This window comes from Colobus angolensis, unplaced genomic scaffold (genome assembly GCF_000951035.1).
Source record: "Colobus angolensis palliatus isolate OR3802 unplaced genomic scaffold, Cang.pa_1.0 Scaffold60, whole genome shotgun sequence".
Lineage (NCBI taxonomy): Eukaryota > Metazoa > Chordata > Mammalia > Primates > Cercopithecidae > Colobus > Colobus angolensis.
The window spans coordinates 3840995-3855988 of record NW_012119599.1 but is presented as its reverse complement, the minus strand read 5'-3'; the positions used below and the strand labels follow the sequence as shown (position 1 = coordinate 3855988).

The window sequence follows — 14994 nt, the reverse complement described above, 5'->3', positions numbered from 1 at the left end:
TCCAGCTAATTTTTTGTATTTTTAGTAGAGATGGGGTTTCACCGTGTTAGCCAGGATGGTCTCGATCTCCTGACCTTGTGATCCACCCGCCTCAGCCTCCCAAAGTATTGTGATTATAGGCGTGAGCCACCGTGCCTGGTCATTTTCAATAATAATGATGACAACGTGGGCAAGCCTAGTGGCTTACACCTGTAATCCCAGCACTTTGGGAGGTCAAGACAGGAGGATTCCTTAAGCTCAGGTGTTCAAGACCAGCCTGGACAACACAGTGAGACCCTGTCTCTACAAACAATTTTAAAAAATAATAATTAGCAGGGCATGGTGGCATGCACCTGTGGTTCCAGTTACTGGGGAGGGAGGCTGAGGTGGGAAGATCACCTGAGTCCAGGAGGTTGGGGTTGCATTGAGCTGTGTTTCTGCCACATCATTCCAGCCTAGGCAACAGAGCAAGACCCTGTCTCTGAAGAAAAAAAAAAAAGACAACTTGTAAACAATTATCATATACCATTCAGTATTTTGTATGGATTTCTTACTCTTCTATGGTGAACACTGTTCTCACCCCTCTTGTTGATGGGGAAAAAGAAGTGTTGAGAAATTGGTAACTATCAAGCTCAAATTCACATCCTAAAGGTCTGACACCAGATCTTTTATCTCAATTTCAACAGAATATACCTCCCACATTATGTTAGTCACAAACCTGCCTGCCTAAGGAATTAATCTTTCTTCATCAATTAATATGAACCAACACCATCATAACCAATGAGGGTATGGTGGGTCGTAATTTATTAAAACTTTTGTTTACTATTACCTAGTTTCTCATTTTTAGTGATCAGAAGTTATTTTTGGTTGAATATCCTTGTGTATTCCTCTTGTGTGCTTCTTTGTTCTTTAGCAATTTCTTAAGGATACATTTCTAGAAGTGAAGTTTTGGGTGAAGAATTTGCCCCAAATGCCTGACCCTGTAATACTTGTACTTAGGGAGTAATACAGTGTTTGGAAGACATAGTTGTTACCTTGGAGACCAAATATGCCTTGGGGTAAGTTTAAGGCAGTCAGCAGCCAGCAACAAAGGCCAGTAGGCAATCCAGGGGACCTGCTTTAGGAACTCATAAGAAGGTAGTTATAAGCAATACTGTTGAATCATGATCAAGTATTTGGAGGCAAATGGAATTTATTCTGTAAAGTTTATACTACTAATGTTAGTTGCAAAGTGAGCCTAATAGGATCAGGTGATTCAGCAGTTATCTGGAGGATACCATGTTTAAGACAGGTTCAGATACAAAATAAATCGATCAGTCAAGATAAGAAAAGCAGAATCAAAACCTCATTAATGGAGGGGGAACAAAAAAAAAATAATAAGCCGGCCACGGTGGCTCATGCCTGTAATCCCAGCACTTTGGGAGGCCGAGGCAGGCGGATCACGAGGTCAGGAGATTGAGACCATCCTGGCTAACAGGGCAAAACCCCGTCTCTACTAAAAAATACAAAAAATTAGCTGGGCATGGTGGCGGGCACCTGTAGTCCCAGCTACTCGGGAGGCTGAGGCAGGAGAATGGCGTGAACCCAGGAGGTGAAGTTTGCAGTGAGCCGAGATCGTGCCACTGCACTCCAGCCTGGGCAACAGAACGAGACTCCGTCTCAAAAAAAATAAAAAATAAAATAAAATAAAACCCCCCAAAAATAAAAATGAAAAGATGAAATTCCCCAACTTATGCTATGGATATATTAATATTATTACACTAATATTATTCTATTACTATATCCATGTCACAACTTGGGGAATTTCATCCATTTTTTTTCTAGGCAAGACATAGGCATATGTAGAAATTATACAGTTCCTGTAATGCATGGCCATGGTTACAATGATTATGTGGATTACCTAAACAAAAAACATGATCATAATGAAAAGATAAATGTTATTAATATATATAGATATGTAATTTTATTTTTTATTTTTTGTTTCTTTCTTGAGATGTGTAACTCTAAACATTTTTTATGTATTGATGTGGTTGTCAGTCTTTCTGTATTGATATGTATTTTATAAATGTAATCATACCATAAATCTCATAACCTCCTTTTTCTATTGAGTATATCTTATTTCCCTAAGTTAGCATGTACTCATTACATGATGTTCCGTGTCATGAATATTACTGATATATGCATTGGAAAGTCAGCTTTTTGGGTTCCCGATGAATTCTTTATACATCCTGTCCAGCTCCCCTGTCTTGATCAACTTCTTTCAGTCCTGAGCCCGTGAAGGACATTCTAGCTTGGACCAAGACAGGTATTCCTGAGAGGTAGGAATGGAAGGAGGATGATCTGATCTCCTGGGCAGGACTGAATCGTCAGATCCCAGGTCCAGATTCACATCCTCAGAACCAGACACTGCCAGAAACCTCCCTGCTGAAGAACTTTGGGGTTTAGGTGAAAGTTTGGATTCCATAAATGGCACGTGGGGTGTGTAGCAGAAGCAGACATGGAGAAGATAAGATCTTCTATTAGCGTAAGTCAGGATGGGATCACTGAGGCACACCTGGTTTAACACTTCGTTTTCCCTCCCCAGTTCTGGCTTTTCTGGATTCTGTGCTTCACCAATAGAGGAATCCCATGGAGCATTGATTAGTTCTTGCAATTCCAGAACCATGACTGATGTAAGTTGGTATTTTTCTCTCCATGAAATACTGTGATTTTCAGGGCGTGTGAATCTTTTTTTTTTTTTTTTCATTTTCCTAAAGCCTTCTCTCTGACAGAACTCCATCCCTGAAGCCGCTTCTCAGTTCTTCCTATTCCAGTGGAGGATGGTGCCAAATAGCTTAGTGTCCTCCCCTTGTACCCCTCCCCTTTTTAATCAATGTCATATTCATTGAAGATGTTACTTAACATCTCCTGTGTTCCCAGTCTTCTAGTAAGAGCAGTGATAGAGCAGTGGCGTCTTCTGAGGGAAATACTTAAGCTTCTGTTAAGGATAACTCAAAGAAATAGTTAACAACACACTTTTACTTGTATGTAAAGAAAACCAATAGTGCATTGATTTCCTCCATCAAAGGCACCAACGTGAGTCATATAAAGGAGGAAAGGGAAGAGAATGAAAGACTGCAGGGATTTTGAAAACAGCAGTATTTTTTAATTTAGGGTAAGATGCTGATTTTAGAAGGTGGCTACCAAAGACACTCTGTCATTAGACAGCTGGATGGTCACCTAGAAGAGTGATGTTAGTTGTTTATGCATTCTCTGGGAGCACTTTCATATTTAACCATCTTGACTGTCTTGGGTGATGCCTTTTGGTATCACCTCTGATTGGCCACATCGGCACCATTTCCCTTACCTGAGTTTCTCATTCCCATGTCAGGTCTGCAGTGTGATTAGTTAGTGACGAGGGTCCCATTGGACCACATGCAAAACCTCGGAACTTCTCCATAGACCCAAGTTTTCCACAGAGATAAGATGGACTTTGGGGTTTCTTGGTCTCAACCTCGGTTTATGTGAAGTTGCATGTGTTGGGAGGCACTTCAGATTAGAGAGAGGGGAGTTAGTGGTTCTTTCCAGGAGTTTCCTAAGAGATGAAGACCAGTGGTCTCTGGAGTCACCAAAGGACTCCATCACCAGTGGATTTTGAACCAGTTGACTTTGAAGTCATTTTGTCATCAACCAGGATGTGTAGGTCATGAGTGACATTTGTGTCATGTGCAACATCCTATATCAGTGTCCTCATGTGTCCTGTATCAGCATCCTCTAATTCAGGAACAAGTAACGTACTAAGCGAGGGGTAGTTGATAGTAACAGATAAGATGATGCCTAAGGTCTAGATGATAATATATTTCCACAATCAAGAAAATCTACAGAAGTTTTGTTCAGCCTAAATGTACAGATGTAATTGTGTGATTAAGCTCATATATTGAGAGGATAAAATGAATTGCAACAAATAAAAAAATTTATTCATCATAAGAAAAAATGCTTATGATGTAATCTAACAGTGATGTATTTGAGTCTTGTTGATAGTCCCTAATTTAATGGGAATCAGTTTTATAAAATAAAGATTTTGTAGTACATTTGGGAAAAAGTTTTCATGTTTTCCTATTTCTTTCTTTCTTTTTGAGACAGAGTCTTGCTGTCACCCAGGCTGGAGTGCAGTGGTGCAAACTCGGCTCACTGCAACTTCCACCTCCCAGGTTTAAGCGATTCTTCTGCCTCAGCCTCCCAAGTAGCTGGGATTACAGGCATCTGCCACCACACCTGGTTAATTTTTATATTATTAGTAGAGATGGGGTTTCACATGTTGGCCAGGCTGGTCTCGAATTCCTGACTTCAAGTGATTTGCTCGCCTCAGCCTCCCAAAGTGCTTGCGATTACAGGCATGAACCATTGCACCAGGCCTTGTTTTTATTTCTTAAAGGGGAAAGATGGTGAGCAATTCACTTTTACAAATAATTTATGAGAAAGGCACATAGCACATTGTAAATATGCATGATGTATACACACATGCACTTTTTATTTAACAGAGAAGAAACTGAGATTTTAAAAATATATTACCAGACAGGTCTGGATAGCTGAGTTATCTTATAGTATCCGGGAAGTTTTTTCTGCTGTAACAGGAGTCTTCTAGAACATGTTGACATTCTTCTTTAGTCACACTGATTTTCTTGCTTTTTCCTACCTATATCAGAGGCTTTCAGCCTCCTTGATTGTTGTATTTCTCCCCTTCTTTGTAGTTCATCCTTCATACCCTCTTTTTCCCTCTTGGAAATGTTTTTTTTAATTTCACAAGTAATACATGGGTTTTTGGTTTTAGGGGTTGGTGACATTCAGGGATGTGGCCATCGACTTCTCTCAGGAGGAGTGGGAATGCCTGGACCCTGCTCAGAGGGACTTGTACGTGGATGTGATGTTGGAGAACTATAGTAACTTGGTGTCACTGGGTAAGGTCATCTGCCTGAAATAATTTAGTCTCCTGTTTGCATCATCAGTTTTCTGCACTGGAAATTCCAGGGCTATCTTTGAAGAAACCAGGTGAATTTCTTCTCCCCTTTCCCAAGGGTATATTTTTATACTTGCTGGGTTAGAAATGGGTTCGTTAAACACATTGACCTTCCCCATCCCTCAGTGAGCTTTACACCATTCTTGGGCCCTCCCTACAATCACCTCTCTCCTTTAATGGCCAAGGGGCTGGATTTGCATTATAGGACATTTATTTTGTAACCATTGTCAAAGAAACCAGATTTCATAAATTCTGCAAGTATTATATCGAATATCTACTTCTGGCCAGCCTTGTGCTGAGCACTATTAATTGAATCATGAACAAGTTTTGATAACTTGCCTATTTTCATGCAGTTTACTTTGTAGTAAAGGAGAAACATCAAATAAGTAAGTGAATAAATAAATAGTGTGTAATGAACCAAATTCTTTGGAAAAGGTAAACAGTGTAAGGGAATAGAAAATGATGGGGACGGACAGGGCTAATTTAGATAAGATGGTCAAGGAACGCTTTCTTGAACAGATGTTCAATAGAGATATTCAAGCTATGTGAATATGTGGGAGAAGAACAGATCAATCACAGTGAACAGCAAATGCAAAGGCCCTGTTGTTGGAAAGGAACTTTACCAGAAGTCTAGGGTAGAGTTATTAAAGGAATATGTACTAAGAAATTACTCCAGGGAGATAGGAAGGCGCCAGATAATATATTGTTTTGTTGTTCTTGTTTGTGGAATTTGGATTGTTTAGTCTCTTTCAGTTTGAAACAGTTCACATGTCTTTCCTTGACTTGCACATATGTCTGTGATGCTTTTGAAGATTACAGGCCAGTTATTTTGTACAGTGTTCCTCAGTTTGGGTTTGTCTGCTCTTTCTTCATGATTAGATTTAGAGTATGGATCTTTGGCAGGATTATCACAGAATCGATGCTGCATTCTTCTCCCTGCATTTTGTTGGGTAGTATGAATGATTTGTCATTACTCATGTTATTCACTCTGAGTACTTGATTAAGGTGGTGTCTGCTGGCTTCCTCCTTGTGCAGTTGCTTTTTTTCCCTTCCATAAGTATTTTATAGGGAGGAACTTTGAAACTATTAAATATTGTAGAACTGGGCACAGTGGTGGCTCAAACCTGTAATCCCAGCACTTTGGGAGGCTGAGATGGGTGGATTGCTTGAGGCCAGGAGTTCGAGACCAGCATGGGGCAACATGGCAAAACCCCATCTCTTTAAAAAATACAAAATAATTAGCTGGGCTCTGGTGGTGCACACCTGTAGTCCCAGCAACTGGGGAGGCTGAGGTGACTGGATTGCTTGAGTCTAAGAGGTTGAGGCTGCAGTGAGCTAAGATTGTGTCACCACACTCCAGCCTGGGTGACAGAGCAAGACCCTGTCTCAGTAAATAAATATTGTGTTCCTCTTCAAACTTTCCATTTATTCATATGTTGGATTTCTAGTCAATGGGCTATATTCTGTTTATTCTGTTATTTATTTTGAAGCTCAAAGTGTTGGAGCTTGTTCCAGATTTGGTCAGTGGGAATCCTTTCATGATATGGCTTTTTGGCATACTCTTTTAAGTACCTCCTGATTTTCTGATAAACAAGGTGTCAGAGGTTCATCTTGTATGAAATTTCTCTGCTCTAGTTTTATAATCAGCTATTGCTTTGAAATGCCGGGTTACTTTAAGACAGATTTATAGTTATTATTTTATGCATTTGTCTTTTAAATCAACAAATCAAAACTACAATAATACTAACTTTTATATTTACTCATGTAGTTACCATTACCAATGTTCTTTATTTCTTCTTATGGCTTGTAATTACTGTTTTGTGTCCTTTCACTTTCGCCTGAAACACTCCCTCTAACATTTCTTCTAGAGTAGGTCTACTGGTAATCACCTCTTTCGGCTTTTGTTTTTTCTGGAAATGTCTTAATTTTACCTTTATTCTTAAAGGACAGTTTTTGCTGGTGTAGAATTCTTGGTTGACAGTGTTTTTTCTTTTGGGACGTTTCAGTATACCATCCTACTACTTTCTGTTCTCCATGGTTTCTGGTGAGAAATTAGCTGTTAGTCTTGTTGAGGATTCTTGTGTGTGTTAGGCTTCTGCTTTCTTCCTGTGTTCTGAAGTCTTTTTGTCTTTGGGCTTCCATAATTTGACTATAATGTGTCTAGATACGAGTCTCTTTGGGTTTATCCTGCCTGAAGTTGTTGCGTCTCTTGCATATGTGTATTCCTGCCTTTTGTCAGATTTTGGAAGTTTTCAGACATTCTTTCTTCACATTTTTTTTTTTCTGTACTTTTATCTCTCTTCTTTTTCTGGGACTCTTAAGATGTGTATGTTGGCCGGGCGCGGTGGCTCAAGCCTGTAATCCCAGCACTTTGGGAGGCCGAGACGGGCGGATCACGAGGTCAGGAGATCGAGACCATTCTGGCTAACACGGTGAAACCCCGTCTCTACTAAAAATACAAAAAACTAGCCGGGCGAGGTGGCGGGCGCCTGTAGTCCCAGCTACTCCGGAGGCTGAGGCAGGAGAATGGCATAAACCCGGGAGGCGGAGCTTTCAGTGAGCTGAGATCCGGCCACTGCACTCCAGTCCGGGCGACAGAGCGAGACTCCGCCTCAAAAAAAAAAAAAAAGATGTGTATGTTGGTGTGCTTGATAGTATCCCATCAATCCCTCCGGCTCTCTTCATTGTTCATTATTCCTTTTTCTTTTTGCTCCTCTAGTGCAGTAATTTCAAATGACTCATTTTCAAGTTTGCTGAATCTTTCTTCTGCTGAATCCACTACTGAAATTTTCATTTCAGTTGCTTTACTCCAGAATTTGTTTGGTTCCTTTTTTTTTTTTAAAAAAAATAATTTCTATCCTTTTATTGATATTTTCATTTTGTTCATATATTGTTTTCCTGATTTCCTTTAGCTCTTGGTCCATGGTTTCTTTAGGCTCATTGAGCATATTGGATAGTTCACTCAATGTCTAGGCTTCCTCTGGAATGGTTTCTGTCAAATTCTTTTTTTCTTGTGAACGGGCACCCTATTTTCCTGTTTCGTTGTATGCGTTGTAATTTTTTGTTAGAACTGGGCATTTTGAGTATAATGTGGTACCTCTGGAGATTCAATTTTCCCATTCCTCAGGCATGGCTGATTTCTGCTTGTTGAGGGCTGGAGCTGTCAGACTTTTTAAAACTCTTTTGGCAAATTGTATATTCCTTATTGTATGTGGTCACTGAAGTTTCTGTTCCATCATCTCTGCAGTCAGTTAGTACCAGACAAAGATTTACTTAAATATCTGGCTATAAAAAGGGGGAGAAGAAAAGGTCCATTAGCCCTTTAATCTTCCAATAGATGCTTCTGAGGAAAGCTTCTGTGACTGATGGAGCTAAAATCGAGGCAGTCATCTGTGCTAGTCCCTCAAAGTAACACAAAACCCACCAAACTGCACAACCCTGAAGTTTTTGGAAGACAAAGTCACACTGCCCACCCAGGTCCCAGATGGCTGTTCCAGGAATACAGGCTGCTGCCCTCCCCAAGTTGTGGTGGGGCTGAGGAGTAAGGGATGTGATTAGCTGGTACACACCATATCTGTGAACTTTTCGTACTATGTTACATTAAAATCATTGCCCTTTGAATAATCTTTTATCCGTGCATAATTTTGTAACATCATATACCAAATCCACCTGTTTCTACAAATAAAGTTGTATGGAACATAGTCTTACCCATTTGTTTATATGTTTACATATTGTTCATGGCTGCCTCGACAAAATGACAGAGTTGTGACCATTGAGTTGTTAAGACAAAAGAGTTGTTAGACAAAACAAAATCAGCCAAAGCTCATTATGATAGGAATTTGATTCCCATTAAGATACATACCTAGCAGGGGACACTGGATGACCACAACCCTGGGCACATAAGGGCTTGACTGATGGAAGCTGACATTTGGTTTGAGGCAACATCAGCATGGGAAAATGAGGGACTTGTTGAAGTGAACTTTGTGAAATCCTCCAGAAAACTATAAAATCAGAACATTAAGATCACAAGAGCTGCAAAATCAAGGCTAAGTTTGTTATTTAATAGGGGAGTGCCTTGATACTCAGGAGTGAGTTCAGTAAAGTCACCTAATTTGTCTTTTATTTCTACTGTAGTTTTTTTTCTTTTTTTTCCTAGTGAAGGAAATAAAATATGTGGTTTTCTTGTTTTCTTTCAGATTTGGAGTCAACAACATATGAGACCACAAAAATATTTTCAGAAAAGGATATTTTTGAAATAAATTTTTCCCAATGGGAGATGGAGGAAAAAAGTAAAACCCTTGGCCTTGAGGCATCTATCTTCAGAAATAATTGGAAGTGCAAAAGCATATTCGAGGGACTAAAAGGATATCAAGAGGGATACTTCAGTCAAATGATAATCAGCTATGAAAAAATACCCTCTTACAGAAAAAGTAAATCTCTTACTCCACATCAAAGCATTCATAATACAGAGAAACCCTATGTTTATAAGGAATGTGTGAAGGCTTGCAGTCATGGCTCAAAACTTGTTCAACACAAGAGAACTCATACAGCTGAAAAACACTTTGAATGTAAAGAATGTGGGAAGAATTATTTAAGTGCCTATCAACTCAATGTGCATCAGAGATTTCATACTGGTGAGAAACCCTATGAGTGTAAGGAATGTGGGAAGACCTTTAGTTGGGGATCAAGTCTTGTTAAACATGAGAGAATCCATACTGGTGAGAAACCCTATGAATGTAAAGAATGTGGGAAGGCCTTTAGTCGTGGCTATCACCTTACTCAACATCAGAAAATTCATATTGGTGTGAAATCTTATAAATGTAAGGAATGTGGGAAGGCCTTTTTTTGGGGCTCAAGCCTCGCTAAACATGAGATAATTCATACAGGGGAGAAACCTTATAAATGTAAAGAATGTGGGAAGGCCTTCAGTCGTGGCTATCAACTTACTCAGCATCAGAAAATCCATACTGGTAAGAAACCTTATGAATGTAAAATATGTGGAAAGGCTTTTTGTTGGGGCTATCAACTTACTCGACATCAGGTATTTCATACTGGTGAGAAACCCTATGAATGTAAGGAATGTGGGAAGGCTTTTAATTGCGGATCAAGTCTTATTCAACATGCAAGAATTCATACTGGTGAGAAACCTTATGAATGTAAAGAATGTGGAAAGGCCTTTAGTCGTGGCTATCACCTTTCTCAACATCAGAAAATTCATACTGGTGAGAAACCTTTTGAATGTAAGGAATGTGGGAAGGCCTTTAGTTGGGGTTCAAGCCTTGTTAAACATGAGAGAGTTCACACTGGTGAGAAATCCCATGAATGTAAAGAATGTGGAAAGACCTTTTGTAGTGGGTATCAACTTACTCGACATCAGGTATTTCATACTGGTGAGAAACCCTATGAATGTAAGGAATGTGGGAAGGCTTTTAATTGTGGATCAAGTCTTGTTCAACATGAGAGAATCCATACAGGGGAGAAACCTTATGAATGTAAAGAATGTGGGAAGGCTTTTAGTCGTGGCTATCACCTTACTCAACATCAGAAAATTCATACCGGCGAGAAACCTTTTAAATGTAAGGAATGTGGGAAGGCCTTCAGCTGGGGTTCAAGCCTAATTAAGCATGAGAGAGTACATACTAATGAGAAGTCTTACGGATGTAAAGACTGTGGGAAGGCCTTTGGTAGTGGCTATCAACTTAGTGTTCATCAGAGATTTCATACTGGTGAGAAGCTTTATCAATGTAAGGAATTCGAGAAGACCTTTACTCATGGCTCAAAACTTGTTCATGAGAGAACTTGTAGTAATGATAAACCCTACAAATATAAAGAATGTGGGGAAGCCTTTCTGTGGACAACTTACTCAAATGAGAAAATTGATACCGATGAAACCTTATGATTGAAAGTTGTAACAGAACATTTTGTGTGTGTGTACAGACAACTCATCATAATAAGAACTCTTAAGAAACCTTGTGAATGTAAGGGATGTGCAAAAGCTATTCATTTCTGTTTATGGACAATTATCTTGCTATCTAGCAATTCATACTAGTGAGAAATATTTTGAATATAACTAATATGAAAAGGCCTTTAGATTTCTGTACAGTCTTATTGGATATCAATTTATACTGATGTAAAATCATTTAAATGTAAGGAATGTGTGAAGATCTTTATTCATGACACAAAGTCTGATTAACATCAAATAATTGGTATTTGTTAAAAAGAGTTTAAATGGAAGGAATGTGGGAAGGACCTAAACTTAATTCAGTTCTTGCTGCACATCAGAGAATTCATACTGCTGTGTAATCCTATGCACATAAGGAATTTGGGAAGGCTTATAGACATAGTAAATATCCTAGAGTACATCAGAGAATTCATCCAAATGAGAAATCATTTGAATTAGAATTATAAGAAGGCTTTTAGACAGACACTATTCAAATTATTATCCAGAGACTGATGCAGTCATAAAATTGTCATCTGTCAATCATGAGATAAATGTGGAAAGTGAGTAAATATTTGGAACTTTTATAGCATTTTGACATTTCCATAACATTCTTATTCTATTTTACAAAATTATCAGTCCATAAATGATTGAGAATTGGAAACAAAGTTTGTTCTCTTCCAGAAATAATTTTAGAGACAAGACTCACATTTTTCAAGACATGAGACAAGTCACATTATAATTTAATTTAAATAAGAAATTCTTCGCTTGCACCTCTCTGATTAGAATAGCAGAAGTCATACTATAGCAAGATTTGGCAAATGAGGGAATCAAAATTTTCTAATGCCTGTAACAGCATAAGATAATTTATACCAGATACGTTAAATGTACAGAAGCCTTCTAACACTATTCAATCTTTGTTAAACTTCAGTAAATTCATCCTAGAGAATAACTCTGTTAATGTAACAAATGTAGGAAAACCTTTATCCATGGCATATACTATACTGTCATCGCCATTTCACCTCCATACTACCTGTAGGATGGTGAGCAAAATGCTTATCTCCTCTGGACATGATGTTTAAAATGCTGATGGTAACTAATAATGCTGTTACAGAAATTAGATGGATTTAGTATGCATTGTATCCTTGGAAGAGTATCTGGTATGTAGCCTATGCTCAAAACATATTAGCTATTGTTCATATTGTCTTTATTATTAGTATTACTACTAGTGAATTCTTAGGAGAAGCACAACCATTTGGAGGAACAAATTCAGAAAAGCTTCCTATAAACACTCATCCATTTGAATTTCAGATAGTTCATTCTGGATAAGATCTAGTACATCATCAGTTTAAAGAATATTTTCATTACTCTTATAGGTAATAGAGTGACATTTGATTGTTGATAATTGTGGCTTAATTTTCCATTTTCTGATTGTTGCCTATTTGTATATTCTTGCAATTTTTCTCTGCTCCTTGCTCCGGGCATTGGATACCTTCGATGTGTCTATTTCTTACAGAGCCTCTGTTCAGTTTGGAGGACAACAGTTAACACCTAGGCCATGACACGTGACATTCTCTCTCTCTCTCTCTCTCTCTCTCTCTGTGTGTGTGTTTATTCCCCACCTGATAGTGAGCTGGTTTTGATGGCTGTGATGGAATCAGCTTTATCTCTGCATCTTCAGTTCCCAGTATGAACCATAACCCTTAGTTGTTTGATTCAGTTAGGATACACTTCATAGAAATTAAAATACTACACTGGCCCCGGGCGCGGTGGCTCACGCCTGTAATCCCAGCACTTTGGGAGGCCGAGGCAGGCAGATCACGAGGTCAGGAGATCGAGACCATCCTGGCTAACACGGTGAAACCCCATCTCTACTAAAAAAAAAAAAAATTAGCTGGGCGTGGTGACGTATGCCTTTAGACGCAGCTACTCGGGAGGCTGAGGCAGGAGAATGGCATGAACCCGGAAGGCAGAGCTCGCAGTGAGCTGAGATAGCGCTCTGCACACCAGCCTGGTGACACAGTGAGACTCCGTCTCAAGGAAAAAAAAATACCACACTGGCTAGAACAATGAGGAAGTATATTGAATGATATAACATGCTTTCAGAGGGACAGTGGGCTCCAGATATTTTTGATTCATCAGCAAAATTAAGTTTTCAGAGGCTCAGTTTCTCTTCCATTTTCCACTCTGTACTCCCCATTGTTGGCTGGCACCATGATGGCTGGCAGGCTTCCCAATATTACAAACAGACATGACAACATCCACAGAAAATAATAAGGGAGAGCATCTCCTGTGACAGAAGCAAGGAAACATTTCCCATTAGCCAGCAGCGTACATCTGCTTTTAGTTGCTCAAATGGGTTATATGTAATTCCTGAAATAATCATTGGTATTACTTTAAATTAACCATAGACTCTCAAAGGTTTTATTTAAATAAAAAATCAGACTCTTAAGTTTCATTAGCTTTTTATATATGTGAGACATAACAAGTGATCCTTTATTTTAAAAAGTAAAATTACAAATATGTATAAATTTCATAAGATAATTTAAATTAAATGTATATATTAAGACCACCAAACATAATTTCAGCTTTTTAGAGATTAATGTTAATTTTTTTTTTTTTTTTTTTTGAGACAGAGTTTTGCTCTTGTTGCCCAGGCTGGAGTGCAATGGCACAATCTCGGCTCACCACAACCTCTGCCTCCCAGGTTCAAGCGATTCTCCTGCCTCAGCCTCCCTAGTAGCTAGGATTACAAGCATGTGCCACCATGCTCAGCTAATTTTGTATTTTTAGTAGAGATGGGGTTTCTCCAGGTTGGTCTGGAACTCCCGACCTCAGGTGATCCACCCATCTCAGCCTCCCAAAGTACTGGAATTACAGGCATGAGCCACCACGCCCGGACTTAATGTTAATTTTTAAAAGCAGAAATCCTGAAATATAAAGTCTATATTGTTAGAACATTTACTAGGAATTTTTCGTGATATAGAATATTATCTGTTTGTAGATGTAGGGGACAGGGAGAATATTTTTGGTCTAACCTTGTTAAGTATTTTTTCTTCCAGACTCAGAGGAGTCTACGCTTATTTTCTGGAATTCTGTTAGTTAACCTGAAGACTGAGAAGGCCAATATTTACAATGTGGAAATGAAACCAAGTTGTAATTGGAATTTGGGTGTGAAGGGGGCCAGCCCCTCCACAACCTGTGGGTGTTTCTTGTCAGGTGGAATGAGAGACTGAGAAAAGAAATAAGACAAAGAGATAAAATATAGAGAAAGAACAGTGGGCCCAGGGGACCAGTGCTCAGCATACGGGAGGACCCGCGCGCCGGCTCTGGTCTCTGAGTTCCCTCAGTATTTATTGATTACTATCTCTACCATCTCGGAGAGGGGGATGTGGCAGGACAATAAGGTAATAGGAGAGGGTCAGCAGGAAAACATGTGAACAAAGGTCTCTGTGTCATAAATAAGTTTAAGGAAAGGTGCTGTGCCTTGATGTGCACGCACACAAACATCTTGGTGCAATGAAGAGCAGTATTGCCGCCAGCATGTCTCACCTCCAGCCCTAAGGCGATTTTCTCCTATCTCAGTAAATAGAACATACTATCGGATTTTACACTGAGACATTCTATTCCCAGGGATGAACAGGAGACAGATGCCTTCCTCTTATGTCAACTGCAGAGAGGCCTTCCTCTTTTACTAATCCTCCTCAGCACAGACCCTTTACGGGTGTCGGGCTGGGGGACAGTCAGGTCTTTCCCTTCACATGAGGCCATATCTCAGGCTATCACATGGTGAGAAACCTTGGACGATACCTGGCTTTCCTAGGCAAAGGTCCCTGCGGCCTTCCGCAGTGTATTGTGTCCCTGGGTACTTGAGATTAGAGAATGGTGATGACTTTTACCAAGCATACTGCTTTCAAGCACTTTTTAAACAAAGCACATCCTGCACAGCTCTAAAAACATTAAACCTTGAGTCAACACAGCCCATGTCTCTGCAAGCACAGGGTTGGGGCTAGGGTTACAGATTAACAGCATCTCAAGGCAGAAGAATTTCTCTTAGTACAGAACAAAATGGAGTCTCTTA

At 39.4% G+C, this 14994-nt stretch overlaps 1 protein-coding gene across 4 annotated transcripts in view; it reads left to right on the top strand.

Moving 5' to 3' along the window:
- ZNF283 (zinc finger protein 283) overlaps positions 1–11125 on the top strand; it is a 16898-nt gene extending 5773 nt beyond the window's left edge. The window contains exons 6-8 of one of the 4 annotated variants that reach the window (XM_011963095.1): positions 2564–2651; positions 4790–4916; positions 9172–11125. In XM_011963095.1, the coding sequence (XP_011818485.1) occupies positions 2564–2651; positions 4790–4916; positions 9172–10874 (1918 nt within the window). In that variant the 3' untranslated portion in view covers positions 10875–11125. Of the gene's footprint in view, positions 1–2563; positions 2652–4789; positions 5908–9171 lie in introns of those variants that run through there. The other 3 variants (XR_001004169.1, XM_011963096.1, XM_011963098.1) reach the window with 3 other exon arrangements.
- The last annotated feature ends 3869 nt before the right edge of the window (positions 11126–14994 follow it).